The sequence below is a fragment of the Haliotis rufescens genome, unplaced genomic scaffold (assembly GCF_023055435.1).
Source record: "Haliotis rufescens isolate VD_foot unplaced genomic scaffold, xgHalRufe1.0.p SCAF_11, whole genome shotgun sequence".
NCBI lineage: Eukaryota > Metazoa > Mollusca > Gastropoda > Lepetellida > Haliotidae > Haliotis > Haliotis rufescens.
Window position 1 is genome coordinate 44,052,497 of NW_025963791.1, and position 15,751 is coordinate 44,068,247.

At 44.7% G+C, this 15,751-nt stretch overlaps 1 protein-coding gene across 3 annotated transcripts in view; it reads left to right on the forward strand.

Moving 5' to 3' along the window:
* The window catches only part of LOC124120406 (RYamide receptor-like), a 72,945-nt gene extending 67,777 nt beyond the window's left edge, over positions 1-5,168 (forward strand). For 2 of the 3 annotated variants that reach the window (XM_046483221.2, XM_048392810.1), the window contains exon 3: positions 2,737-5,168. In XM_046483221.2, coding sequence (XP_046339177.2) covers positions 2,737-3,123 — 387 coding nt within the window. In that variant the 3' untranslated portion in view covers positions 3,124-5,168. The remainder of the gene's footprint in view (positions 1-2,736) is intronic. The other variant, XR_007219998.1, reaches the window with a different exon arrangement.
* The last annotated feature ends 10,583 nt before the right edge of the window (positions 5,169-15,751 follow it).

Consider the following 15,751-nt stretch of genomic DNA (forward strand, 5'->3'; position numbering starts at 1 on the left):
CTGTGTACAACCCATGTTGTGTTTAAGTGGTAGTGTTCCCCTCTGGACTGTATTAACCCATGTTGTGTTTAAGTGGTAGTGTTCCCCTCTGGACTGTGTACAACACATGTTGTGTTTCAGTGGTAGTGTTCCCCTCTGGACTGTATTAACCCATGTTGTGTTTAAGTGGTAGTGTTCCCCTCTGGACTGTGTATAATCCATGTTGTGTTGAAGTGGTAGTGTTCCCCTCTGGACTGTGTACAACCCATGTTGTGTTTAAGTGGTAGTGTTCCCCTCTGGACTGTTTTAACCCATGTTGTGTTTAAGTGGTAGTGTTCCCCTCTGGACTGTGTTTAATCCATGTTGTGTTTAAGTGGTAGTGTTCCCCTCTGGACTGTGTACAACCCATGTTGTGTTTAAGTGGTAGTGTTCCCCTCTGGACTGTTTTTAACCCATGTTGTGTTTAAGTGGTAGTGTTCCCCTCTGGACTGTATTAACCCATGTTGTGTTTAAGTGGTAGTGTTCCCCTCTGGACTGTGTATAATCCATGTTGTGTTTAAGTGGTTGTGTTCCCCTCTGGACTGTGTACAACCCATGTTGTGTTTAAGTGGTAGTGTTCCCCTCTGGACTGTGTATAACCCATGTTGTGTTTAAGTGGTAGTGTTCCCCTCTGGACTGTATTAACCCATGTTTCGTTTAAGTGGTAGTGTTCCCCTCTGGACTGTGTACAACACATGTTGTGTTTCAGTGGTAGTGTTCCCCTCTGGACTGTATTAACCCATGTTGTGTTTAAATGGTAGTGTTCCCCTCTGGACTGTGTATAATCCATGTTGTGTTTAAGTGGTAGTGTTCCCCTCTGGACTGTATTAACCCACAGTGTATTTTATTATCCCCTGCCACAAAGTCAACAAATCATAAATTGACACCATGGTGTGTTTACTTTGATGCTGTTCCCCCGAGGATTGTGTAGAACCCAAGTTTGTATAACATACTGTGTATTTATATTATGCTGTTCCCCTGCGGACTGGGCATAACACATGTTGTATTTAAGTGATGTTGTTCCCCTGTGTACTGTCTATAACCCACTGTGCAGTTAAAGCAGAAAAGGGACGTGTAACAGTTTTTTGACATTAAGACATGTTTTATGCCTATTATTACCTATTCACCATGGACGTTTTCTGAGGATGTAATGAAGCATGTTATGAGCTGGTAATGCACAAAACTACAGAGCGCCGTTACTGTTACCTTTGACTTTAAGACACCGACGATGGTTTCAGTTAGCACGTGTGATAAGGATCGCCTCTTTAGATCTCTAGATAAACCAATCATGTAATTGCATGCGTCTTCTTACACGATTAATGACCACGATCATGCTGGTGTGATCAGGCAGCTGTGTCCAGATATCAAGGCTAAACGTCGTGGAACACGCTCCAAGGATGTGCTGTTTCCCCAAGACAATGCACATGTGTAAGGTCCATGCAGTCCATGAGTGAGTGAATGAGTTACGAATGAATGTCACATCGGCAATCTGCAATTCATGATAGGAGCTTTGAATTCATTTAACATCCTCCCGATTCACCAGAATTTGCACCGTCAGATTTCCACCTCTTCCCTCAGTTGAAGACAGAACTGTCTTGCAAACAATATGCTAATGCTGTTGGCGTTATTTCTGCTGTGGAGGACTTGTTACAGTTTGACACCAACATGGGTAATCCTACACCTGTGGGATCCAGGCACTTCACCATCGTTTATGTACTTCGGGATTATGTTGCGGAATACTTAGAAGCCAACTCCATAAACGCAGTGCATCAGAGTTAGGCTCAGAACTCTACAGCCATCCCTTGTCTTTTGCTCTCAGAGAAGATGGGTGGACGCCCGTCTTGGTAACTGGCTCGTCACACCGCTCACGGGGTGACGAATGGGTCATCGCAAGTTATAACAGTGTTGGACATGCATCGTCCTTACTAGCCTCTGCCATAAATATCATATGAACAACTTCCATTCTAAATAGCGTTCAAAGAACTTCCATTCTGAAAACACATTGCAAGAGCGGATACAGCTTGTTGGGTTAAGAAGGGGAACTCGGGCAATTTAGTCATGTAATTGTGATGAGTGAGTGAGTGATTGTGTGAGTGAGTATGACAACATGACAACATGATATATTTTAAGTGTGTTCTGTTTCCCGCCTAGAGAGGCACCTCATTATTTCTCCATTGTGACAGCTTCCCGTAAAACAACCCCCAAAGTACGAGAATCTGTACTTTACAAAGAAAGTGTTATCCCAAATATAACATTTGTTACATTTTACCCTTTTCTAAATGGCATTGTGTGTTCATAGCTTCGGCCATGGGAGCCGTGCCAATTTACACTTGTCAGAGGCGCACTCAAAGTACGTGATCTAGACTACCAGTTGTCGGACTTTCATTTTTGTGGAAGCCTCGGTGGCTGAGTGGGTTAGATCGCTGACCTTTCGTGCTGGCGATTAGATGCCACACTCTGGCAGTGTGGGTTGGAATCCCGGACGGGACTCAACCCGAAAAAGTACGAGAATCTGTACTTTATAAAGAAAGTGTTATCCCAAATATAACATTTGTTACATCTGACCACTTTCTAAATTGCAATGTGTGTTCACACATACCTCCAGTATTTGGGTTCGAAAGGGCCAAAATGAAATAATGACTGCAAGCATCTGATCATTAATTGTGTGATAATATGTATGCATGTCCCCCTTAACGACGTCTGTATTCCCATCCACAGATGGTGAAGATGATCATCGTCGTGGTGCTGATCTACGCTGTGTGTTGGCTGCCGCTGCACGTCCTCACACTGGTGGGCGACCGCGACCAGAGCATCTACAACGACAGCTACATGAACATCGTCTTTCTCGCCATCCAGTGGCTGGCAACCAGTCACTCCTGCTACAATCCCTTCGTCTACTTCTGGATGAACCCAAAGTTTAGGAATGGTTTCAAGAGAATGTTGCGCTTCATTCAACTGCGGAAAATGAAGGAGAAAGACGCCAATGTCCCCTTCCATGCCGACCACCTGGACAGGGAGGCGTCCAGTCACTTTGACTCAGGGGGATCCAGGTACTACCACAGCACACGGGCCAGTAACCACGTACAGAGTGTGGACTGTATGTAGGTGATACACAATGCCTGGTACAGAGTGTGGAATGTATGTAAGTGATACACAGTGGCTGGTACAGAGTGTGGACTGTATGTAGGTGATACACAATGCCTGGTACAGAGTGTGGAATGTATGTAAGTGATACACAGTGGCTGGTACAGAGTGTGGACTGTATGTAGGTGATACACAATGCCTGGTACAGAGTGTGGAATGTATGTAAGTGATACACAGTGGCTGGTACAGAGTGTGGACTGTACGTAGGTGATACACAGTGGAGGATACAGAGAGTGGAATGTATGTAAGTGATACACAGTGGCTGGTACAGAGTGTGGACTGTATGTAGGTGATACACAGTAGAGGATACAGAGAGTGGACTGTATGTAGGTGATACACAATGCCTGGTACAGAGTGTGGACTGTATGTAGGTGATACACAGTGGAGGATACAGAGTGTGGAATGTATGTAGGTGATACACAGTCGATGGTATAGAGTGTGGACTGTATGTAGGTGATACACAGTGGATGGTACAGAGAGTGGGCTATATGAAGGTGATACACAGTCGATGGTACAGAGTGTGGACTGTATGTAGGTGATACACAGTGGAGGATACAGAGAGTGGGCTGTATGAAGGTGATACACAGTCGATGGTATGGAGTGTGGACTGTATGTAGGTGATACACAGTGGAGGATACAGAGAGTGGGCTGTATGAAGGTGATACACAGTCGATGGTACAGAGTGTGGACTGTATGTAGGTGATACACTGTGGAGGATACAGAGAGTGGACTGAATGTAGGTGATACACAGTGGCTGGTGCAGAGTGTGGCATGTATGTAGGTGATACACAGTGGAGGATACAGAGAGTGGGCTGTGTGTAGGTGATACACAGTGGATGGTACAGAATGTGGACTGTATGTAGGTGATACGCAGTGGATGGTACAGAGAGTGGGCTCTATGTAGGTGATACACAGTCGATGGTATAGAGTGTGGACTGTATGTAGGTGATACACAGTGGACGATACAGAGAGTGGACTGAATGTAGGTGATACACAATGGCTGGTACAGAGTGTGGACTGTATGTATGTGATACACAGTGGAGGATACAGAGAGTGGACTGAATGTAGGTAATACACAATGGCTGGTACAGAGTGTGGACTTTATGTAGGTGATACACAGTGGAGGATACAGAGAGTGGGCTGTATGTAGGTGATACACAGTCGATGGTACAGAGTGTGGACAGTATGTAGGTGATACACAGTGGAGGATACAGAGAGTGGAATGTATGTAGGTGATACACAGTCGATGGTATAGAGTGTGGACTGTATGTAGGTGATACACAGTGGAGGATACAGAGAGTGGACTGAATGTAGGTGATACACAATGGCTGGTACAGAGTGTGGACTTTATGTAGGTGATACACAGTGGAGGATACAGAGAGTGGGCTGTATGTAGGTGATACACAATGCCTGGTACAGAGTGTGGAATGTATGTAAGTGATACACAATGGCTGGTACAGAGTGTGGACTGTATGTAGGTAATACACAGTGGAGGATACAGAGTGTGGACTGTATGTAGGTGATAAACAGTGGCTGGTACAGAGTGTGGACTGTATGTAGGTAATACACAGTGGAGGATACAGAGTGTGGACTGTATGTTAGTGATACACAGTGGCTGGTACAGAGTGTAGACTGTATGTAGGTGATACACAGTGGAGGATACAGAGTGTGGACTGTATGCAGGTGATACACAGTCGATGGTATAGAGTGTGGACTGTATGTAGGTTATACATAGTGGAGGATACAGAGAGTGGAATGTATGAAGGTGATACACAGTCGATGGTACAGAGTGTGGACTGTATGTAGGTGATACACAGTTGAGGATACAGAGAGTGGAATGTATGTAGGTGATACACAGTCGATGGTATAGAGTGTGGACTGTATGTAGGTGATACACAGTTGAGGATACAGAGAGTGGAATGTATGTAGGTGATACACAGTCGATGGTACAGAGTGTGGACTGTATGTAGGTGATACACAGTGGATTTTACAGAGAGTGGAATGTATGTAGGTGATACACAGTCGATGGTATAGAGTGTGGACTCTATGTAGTTGATACACAGTGGAGGATACAGAGAGTGGAATGTATGTAGGTGATACACAGTCGATGGTACAGAGTGTGGACTGTATGTAGGTGATACATAGTGGAGGATACAGAGAGTGGAATGTATGTAGGTGATACACAGTCGATGGTACAGAGTGTGGACTGTATGTAGGTGATACACAGTGGAGGAGACAGAGAGAGGACTGAATGTAGGTGATACACAATGGCTGGTACAGAGTGTGGACTGTATGTAGGTGATACACAGTGGAGGATACAGAGAGTGGGCTGTGTGTAGGTGATACACATTGGATGGTACAGAGTGTGGACTGTATGTAGGTGATACACAGTGGAGGATACAGAGAGTGGGCTGTATGTAGGTGATACACAGTGGAGGATACAGAGAGTGGGCTGTATGTAGGTGATACACAGTCGATGGTACAGAGTGTGGACAGTATGTAGGTGATACACAGTGGAGGATACAGAGAGTGGAATGTATGTAGGTGATACACAGTCGATGGTATAGAGTGTGGACTGTATGTAGGTGATACACAGTGGAGGATACAGAGAGTGGACTGAATGTAGGTGATACACAATGCCTGGTACAGAGTGTGGACTTTATGTAGGTGATACACAGTGGAGGATACAGAGAGTGGGCTGTATGTAGGTGATACACAATGCCTGGTACAGAGTGTGGAATGTATGTAAGTGATACACAATGGCTGGTACAGAGTGTGGACTGTATGTAGGTAATACACAGTGGAGGATACAGAGTGTGGACTGTATGTAGGTGATAAACAGTGGCTGGTACAGAGTGTGGACTGTATGTAGGTAATACACAGTGGAGGATACAGAGTGTGGACTGTATGTTAGTGATACACAGTGGCTGGTACAGAGTGTAGACTGTATGTAGGTGATACACAGTGGAGGATACAGAGTGTGGACTGTATGCAGGTGATACACAGTCGATGGTATAGAGTGTGGACTGTATGTAGGTTATACATAGTGGAGGATACAGAGAGTGGAATGTATGAAGGTGATACACAGTCGATGGTACAGAGTGTGGACTGTATGTAGGTGATACACAGTTGAGGATACAGAGAGTGGAATGTATGTAGGTGATACACAGTCGATGGTATAGAGTGTGGACTGTATGTAGGTGATACACAGTTGAGGATACAGAGAGTGGAATGTATGTAGGTGATACACAGTCGATGGTACAGAGTGTGGACTGTATGTAGGTGATACACAGTGGATTTTACAGAGAGTGGAATGTATGTAGGTGATACACAGTCGATGGTATAGAGTGTGGACTCTATGTAGGTGATACACAGTGGAGGATACAGAGAGTGGAATGTATGTAGGTGATACACAGTCGATGGTACAGAGTGTGGACTGTATGTAGGTGATACATAGTGGAGGATACAGAGAGTGGAATGTATGTAGGTGATACACAGTCGATGGTACAGAGTGTGGACTGTATGTAGGTGATACACAGTGGAGGAGACAGAGAGAGGACTGAATGTAGGTGATACACAATGGCTGGTACAGAGTGTGGACTGTATGTAGGTGATACACAGTGGAGGATACAGAGAGTGGGCTGTGTGTAGGTGATACACATTGGATGGTACAGAGTGTGGACTGTATGTAGGTGATACACAGTGGAGGATACAGAGAGTGGGCTGTATGTAGGTGATACACAGTGGAGGATACAGAGAGTTGGCTGTATGAAGGTGATACACAGTCGATGGTATAGAGTGTGGACTGTATGTAGGTGATACACAGTGGAGGATACAGAGAGTGGAATGTATGTAGGAAATACACAGTGGATGGTACAGAGCGTGGACTGTATGTAGGTTATACACAGTGGATGGTACAGAGAGTGGATTGTGTGCAGGTAATGTAATGGATTGAACTAAATAATAAACAAAATGTCAGTGACACAAACACATTAAAGGAATGGGTTTATTATAAACCACACATAACACAAAGACGTGGTAGGAACGGGTTTATTATAAATACATGTGTTTGTGTTGTGGGTGGAACCTTCCTGTTGTAACTGAAACATGCCTTTAAGGGAGGGAGTGATTGAGTGAGTGATTGAGTGAATGAGTGATTGAGTGTGTGATTGAGTGATTGTGTGATTGATTGAGTGATTGAGTGAGTGAGTGAGTGAGTGAGTGAGTGAGTGAGTGAGTGAGTGAGTGAGTGAGTGACCTAGATATTCATAGTATGATGTTGTGCTTTTATTTTCATCAAAAATCTTTTTGTCTTCGTGAGCCAAACACTGGAACTCTGCTTCACATTATGTCCACACGCTGCCTGTCGCTTGATATAATACTTGCATACAAAGACACACATCACTCTGACAGAAGACACACGTGGTTCTCGATTGTACCGCTCAAGTTGTGAAATGTTAAATGGGAATTGTATCAGACATCATTTCGATCACTCATGCGTCAAGTTTGGAAATGTCCTCCACGTGTCTTCTATAACAAACTTGGAAAGCTTCACTAAAGCCTTGAATGTTGCCTTAATCAAGCAACAAGAGAAGTATATGGCGATCTTTAATATATTCATGGACAGAGCATGTTACAAGTTGTAAAATGGAAACACTAAAGGCTGGAGCTGCTGGAATATTGCTCGACAGAAAGGAAAAGTTAACAGTTGGAAAGTTGAAGTCATCACCCTTGTCACACAGTGTTTGTTTGTCACTCTGAATTTTAGTTATGCAGGGCTTTTAATGTGAAACTAAGGAGGCGGTTTCACTGGTGTCTTTTATTTATAGCTCAGGTAGCTACACCATTGGCTATTTGGCCGTTGTGGAACAATATCTGATCACCTGAAGCTTATGTTAAACAGCTTGGTCAAATCCCCGTGTTTTGATTTTGAAAATCCGAGCTGATATTTCGATTCATGTGCATAAAGAAACAGATAAGCAAGAAGGGCAACACAACGGGTGCCCACTGGGATGCCTACTTCTTCGAAAAATGTCTGTTGCCCAAATTTCACATAGATATTATCAATGAGGAAGTCCAGCGATGCAAATACATGTGTTGTTTTTACAGTAAACTTCAGATAACATTTGTTTTTGACAAATTGTGGTGAATACATGCATGCTTTACGATAAGTATGTCGCCGGTACTGAGACAAGCCTGGGCATCATCACGTCCATGTAGACAACCCTCTAGGACTTGTGCTGAACAACTCCTAATGCAGGGACACAACACGTGGACGTATCTTTATAATGGAAAGTGACCAGTGACAAGATACAATATTGAATGTGCCGTGTTTGTCCCGTGGAGAGTGTTATATATCAAATGGTATGTCCGTGGACGAGTTGTGAATAAATGTGACGTCAAATAGTAATGTCTTGTGTTGTGTTCACATGGGTGATGGGATGTGTATAAATTGGACTTTGTGAAGGATCGTCTGAGACACCCCGGCGGAAAGAAGCAATAAAATGTTTAAATGATTAACGGAGTTCAAGTTTAGGCCGCTGTTAGCAATAGTCAAGCAATATCACTTCGGTTGCCACCAGAAATTGGATTCATACCTTACGCATGTTGGAATCAATCATGGGCCTTCGGCGTGACGAGCCAACATTGTAACCACTAGGCTACCCAACTTCCCCTTCAGCTAAAAAAGATATTATCTATAAAATCGACAAAACCATTTTGCTAATCATCAGACATATCCGTCCGTTGTACGGGTTCAATCATATCATAGGAATGTGTTTGTGAATCACTATCAATTACAGTCCGTTTGGCTCCAGATAAGAACGATGACTTACAAAGCAACTGCTGTCATGCCCTCCGTATCCTGTTCAACCGGTGACATTCGTCATAAACACATGCACAGGCAAGTAGGTTTTCAGTTAAACAAACACGGCAACATATGGTGCCAGTCAAAACGATTGCATCGGACATTGTTTGATGACTGGAGCAACACTATGGGCTCTTGATATTATCATAAACTCTAAACGTATTCAACTTGAGTGTGTTTCAAACAAACTTTGACAACTGTTCCAATAACATGGCCCTGTCAGCGAGATGTCAGCGAGATGTCAAACGTGAAACTCGTCACGAGTGTGTGTATCTTATCAGTCCAGGAACACATTACCTGGCAAGACATGTGATCACTTAAAAATAGTACTGAAGTTTTCAGCACGTTCTCTGACATTGTTCCATTGCATATTGATATTATTGCTCAATTTGATATTATTTATTTTCATTTCGATTGCCAATTTGTGTATCGTACTTCTAAACACAGCAGGATTTGTACATATCAACTCAGCATTGGTAAGGCGTGATGGGGTTTACCTTCGTATAAACACCGCGCTTGTGTTTCTAATGATGACAAATAAACCCACGTACCCCAGTTGGGTAAGGCGTAGAAGGAAAGGAAGCGCTCACAGTTGCTATTTTTCATAACGGGAGCAAGAGTCAATGGTTGAAATAGCATTTAGAACTCTTTCCAAGCAAAACCTCGTCACGAAACTGATCCGTTCCAGAAAGAAGAGAAATTTTACATTACAAAACCTTTAAATGTATTATCGATAACAATCATCAAGGCAACTGTATAGTAAAGACATCAACTGTAAGGGATTTATGAAATTAGCAACAGTGATGAAATAATTACAGACTTAATAAGAACCTAGTGGACGCATTGCTTCACGGATACTGGGAAATGATGCTCCGAGATTCATAATGTAGGTCTCGATACACGGGTCACATATATTGATACACACAGTCACATATATTGATACACACAGTCACATATATTGATACACACAGTCACATATATTGATACACACAGTCACATATATTGATACGCACAGTCACATATATTGGTACGCACAGTCACATATATTGATACACACAGTCACATATATTGATACACGCAGGGCACATATATTGACATACACAGGGCACATATATTGATACACACTGTCCACATTTATTGATACACACAGGGCACAAATATGAGACACACAAGGCTGTCTTTTCTTGGTCAATCCTGCTAAAAGATTTTGGTATGGTTTATTTTGCTCGCCAGTCTAGTTTTATTGCGTTTTAACATTCAGAGCAAAAGTACTTGTTGCGAAATGGTGGAGCTAACGCCTGCATCCTTTTCATACCCAGTGTTCCAGTTCCAGTGAGAGAGGCGTCCCTATCTGGAGAAAAGCTGCACTATTAGTTGTCAATGGTTCACAAGATGGGGATTTTACTGCCATACAATGCATAGCAACGGTTTGCATCGAGTTAATGAAGCGGCTGTAAAATCTCACAAACCCATCATGACGGGAAGTAGTTAACCCGGTGGCCACCCAGCTCTCAAATACTGTAGTATGTTTCAAGTAGTTCGAGGGTAAGATACCATGTGGCAACTCTCTGATTTGGAAACGAACCTATTTCAATAAGACATTCAACATTTCTGGCATCCGCTTCAACATCCTCCATGATTATTTTAAAGTTGTGATCCCAGTTTGTTTCTTTGTCGTTTAACGCCACGCTCAGCAATATTCCAGCTATATATGAAGGGCGGTCTGTGAAAAACATGGAGTCTGGACCGGACAATCCAGTGATTGACATCCTAAGCATCGATGCACGCAATTGGGATACGATGATATGCATCAACCAAGTCAGCGAGCCTGACCACCCGATCCCGTTAGTTGTCTTTTACAGCGAGCATGGGTTGCTGAAGACCTATTCTAACCCGGATCGTCACGGATCTGACATGCTCGCTACAAACCGTAAAGTGTTCAAACCCGTCACGGTTATCGCTGCACTACTGGCAGTGTGTATTAAGACTAAAAGATCAAATTATGACACATTGATTTAGTCAAGCCATGACCGTGGTAAAATGTTATTGCTAATCCACGAAACGTAGGTAAAATGATGAAATCGGGTATTTTACACGGTATAATCGTATTGATGGTCAAATTACTCATAAGTAGTGGAAAAAATGAAACTACAAATTGAAACCGGATGATCATGCTTGCTATAGATACTGACGTTCTTAACTGATATAATGTCATGTCCTTAAATGTAGACACAGACTTAAACCAAAAGAATCATATTTCTTTCGAAGTATAATATTAATGTCTAAAAATCGTTCAGTATTTTAACACGCTTAGGTTCTTCTAGTCCGCACCGATCACCGCAATACAAAACAAAGAAGAAAATTACACTACGGAAAACAGCAACGTATAGCAGATAAAACAATTTTAAGTATAAGATCATGGCTGGATACAAATAGTATGAATCTATTGATAAGCAAATGTTTCCTTTTGCTAGTAACGAGTATGGACCTTTGTCAATTTATCTTCAAAACGCAACCAATTCAAGTTTTGGCATTAAACATCGTTCTTGGACCCGTGAAGATCCGGATTAGAATAGGTCTTCAGCAATCCAAGCTTGCCGTAATAGGCGGCTATACTTGTCGTAAGAGGCGACTAACGGAATCGGGTGGTCAGGCTCGCTGACTTGGTTGATGCATGTCATCGTATCCCAAATGCGTGGATCGATGCTCAGGATGCCAATCACTGGATTGTCTGGTTCAGACTCGATTATTTACAGACCGCCGTCATATAGCTGGAATGTTGTTGCGGGCGGCGTTAAGCAACAAACAAACAAACAAATAAACATCATTGGTGTATTTGCATGTGCTTTTATTGCACGTGCAAGGTGCACTCCTTTAGAAATAAAACCGCGGGGTCTGACTGTTGTAGACACGGTATTAAGAAACGAGTTTGACGTTATGCCTCGCCTAAATGAGGCACAGCGGAATAATGTGATTGACCACTGGCAGACTGAAGCGTCAGTCGGCTGTTGGGAGGCATCTACACGTGTCCCAGAGCACCTTAGGGAGACTTCGGTCACATAATTACCCCGTTGTGGTAGACCATTCTTACCTACGTGTTTACAGACGGGGTACTCATTAGTATACCCCCAGCTACGTGCAAGAAGTGGACACATGTGGGGGCGGGAGCGTTACGGTATGGGCTTCCATCTCACACAGTCGGGGAACGGATCTTGTTGTCGTTCAAGACAATCTCAACGCATTTCCCGAGTCAAGGGAGTTTACTGACTGTAAAGTCCAGTTTCCACACTTGCCGAACCAGGCTGGTATTAGGCTCGGTGGTTGCGCTACCTGTGGCTATTACGATTTATGTCCCTTCTATGTCCCTCCTACTGACCAATCAGATTCCACCTCTCATATCACTTGCATATGCTTCAATCAAAATGGCGGCGGCCAGTTAAGACGATCAGATCGGTAAGCAAGATCTATATTGTAATAAAACAGGTCTTACTTCGCGAAGTGCATCAAATCACTTGAGCACCTTAATAAGAAACATGAAAGGATTTGGAAAATATCTGATAACGGCGAGTTGGTGTTTTACAAATCCTTCAATCGACCGAAATGTCGATTTCGTTTCGCAATTGTGATTGGACTATGCATAGACCCGTTAGTGCAGCCAAAAAATAACTTCATAATTCCAGCCTAGTTCGGCAAGGGGGGAAAAAATGACTTTTCAGTTAACTCCCTTGCCTCGGGAAGATGATCTCAAATTTACTGCGAAGAAATCACCAGACCTCCATTCATGAACAACCAAGACGTCATCCACCAACAAGACAACCTGACCACACAGCTATACTGACCACACACAGCTATACTGACCACAGCTATCCTCGCCCACAACAAGACAACCTGACCACACAGCTATACTGACCACACACAGCTATACTGAACACGGCTATCCTCGCCCACAACAAGACAACCTGACCACACAGCTATACTGACCACGGCTATCCTCGCCATCAACAAGACAACCTGACCACACAGCTATACTGACCACACAGCTATACTGACCACAGCTATCCTCGCCCACAACAAGACAACCTAACCACACAGCTATACTGTCCACACACAGCTATACTGACCACAGCTATCCTCGCCCACAACAAGACAACCTGACCATACAGCTATACTGACCACAGCTATCCTCGCCCACAACAAGACAACCTAACCACACAGCTATACTGGCCACACACAGCTATACTGACCACAGCTATCCTCGCCCACAACAAGACAACCTGACCACACAGCTATACTGAACACGGCTATCCTCGCCCACAACAAGACAACCTGACCACACAGCTATACTGACCACGGCTATCCTCGCCATCAACAAGACAACCTGACCACACAGCTATACTGACCACACAGCTATACTGACCACAGCTATCCTCGCCCACAACAAGACAACCTAACCACACAGCTATACTGTCCACACACAGCTATACTGACCACAGCTATCCTCGCCCACAACAAGACAACCTGACCACACAGCTATACTGACCACACAGCTATACTGACCACAGCTATCCTCGCCCACAACAAGACAGCCTGACCACACAGCTACACTGTCCACACACAGCTATACTGACCACAGCTATCCTCGCCCACAACAAGACAACCTGACCACACAGCTATACTGACCACAGCTATCCTCGCCCACAACAAGACAACCTGACCATACAGCTATACTGACCACAGCTATCCTCGCCCACAACAAGACAGCCTGACCATACAGCTATACTGACCACACACAGCTATACTGACCACAGCTATCCTCGACCACAACAAGACAACCTGACCACACAGCTATACTGACCACAGCTATCCTCGCCCACAACAAGACAACCTGACCACACAGCTATACTGACCACACAGCTATACTGACCACGGCTATCCTCGCCCACAACAAGACAACCTGACCACACAGCTATACTGACCACACAGCTATACTGACCACAGCTATCCTCGCCCACAACAAGACAACCTGACCACACAGCTATACTGACCACACAGCTATACTGACCACAGCTATCCTCGCCATCAACAAGACAGCCTGACCACACAGCTATACTGTCCACACACAGCTATACTGACCACAGCTATCCTCGCCCACAACAAGACAACCTGACCACACAGCTATACTGACCACAGCTATCCTCGCCCACAACAAGACAACCTGACCACACAGCTATACTGACCACACACAGCTATACTGACCACAGCTATCCTCGCCCACAACAAGACAACCTGACCATACAGCTATACTGACCACAGCTATCCTCGCCCACAACAAGACAACCTAACCACACAGCTATACTGACCACACACAGCTATACTGACCACAGCTATCCTCGCCCACAACAAGACAACCTGACCACACAGCTATACTGACCACGGCTATCCTCGCCCACAACAAGACAACCTGACCATACAGCTATACTGACCACACACAGCTATACTGACCACGGCTATCCTCGCCCACAACAAGACAACCTGCCCACACAGCTATACTGACCACACACAGCTATACTGACCACGGCTATCCTCGCCCACAACAAGACAACCTGACCACACAGCTATACTGACCACACACAGCTATACTGACCACAGCTATCCTCGCCCACAACAAGACAACCTGACCACACAGCTATACTGACCACACAGCTATACTGACCACGGCTATCCTCGCCCACAACAAGACAACCTGACCACACAGCTATACTGACCACACAGCTATACTGACCACAGCTATCCTCGCCCACAACAAGACAACCTGACCACACAGCTATACTGTCCACACACAGCTATACTGACCACAGCTATCCTCGCCCACAACAAGACAACCTGACCACACAGCTATACTGACCACAGCTATCCTCGCCCACAACAAGACAACCTGACCACACAGCTATACTGACCACAGCTATCCTCGCCCACAACAAGACAACCTGACCACACAGCTATACTGTCCACACACAGCTATACTGACCACAGCTATCCTCGCCCACAACAAGACAACCTGACCACACAGCTATACTGACCACAGCTATCCTCGCCCACAACAAGACAACCTGACCACACAGCTATACTGACCACAGCTATCCTCGCCCACAACAAGACAACCTGACCACACAGCTATACTGACCACACACAGCTATACTGACCACAGCTATCCTCGCCCACAACAAGTCAACCTGACCACACAGCTATACTGACCACACACAGCTATACTGACCACAGCTATCCTCGCCCACAACAAGTCAACCTGACCACACAGCTATACTGACCACAGCGATCCTCGCCCACAACAAGACAACCTGACCATACAGCTATACTGACCACACACAGCTATACTGACCACAGCTATCCTCGCCCACAACAAGACAGCCTGACCATACAGCTATACTGTCCACAGCTATCCTCGCCCACAACAAGACAACCTGACCACACAGCTATACTGACCACAGCTATCCCCGCCCACAACAAGACAACCTGACCACACAGCTATACTGACCACACACAGCTATACTGACCACAGCTATCCTCGCCCACAACAAGTCAACCTGACCACACAGCTATACTGACCACACACAGCTATACTGACCACAGCTATCCTCGCCCACAACAAGTCAACCTGACCACACAGCTATACTGACCACAGCGATCCTCGCCCACAACAAGACA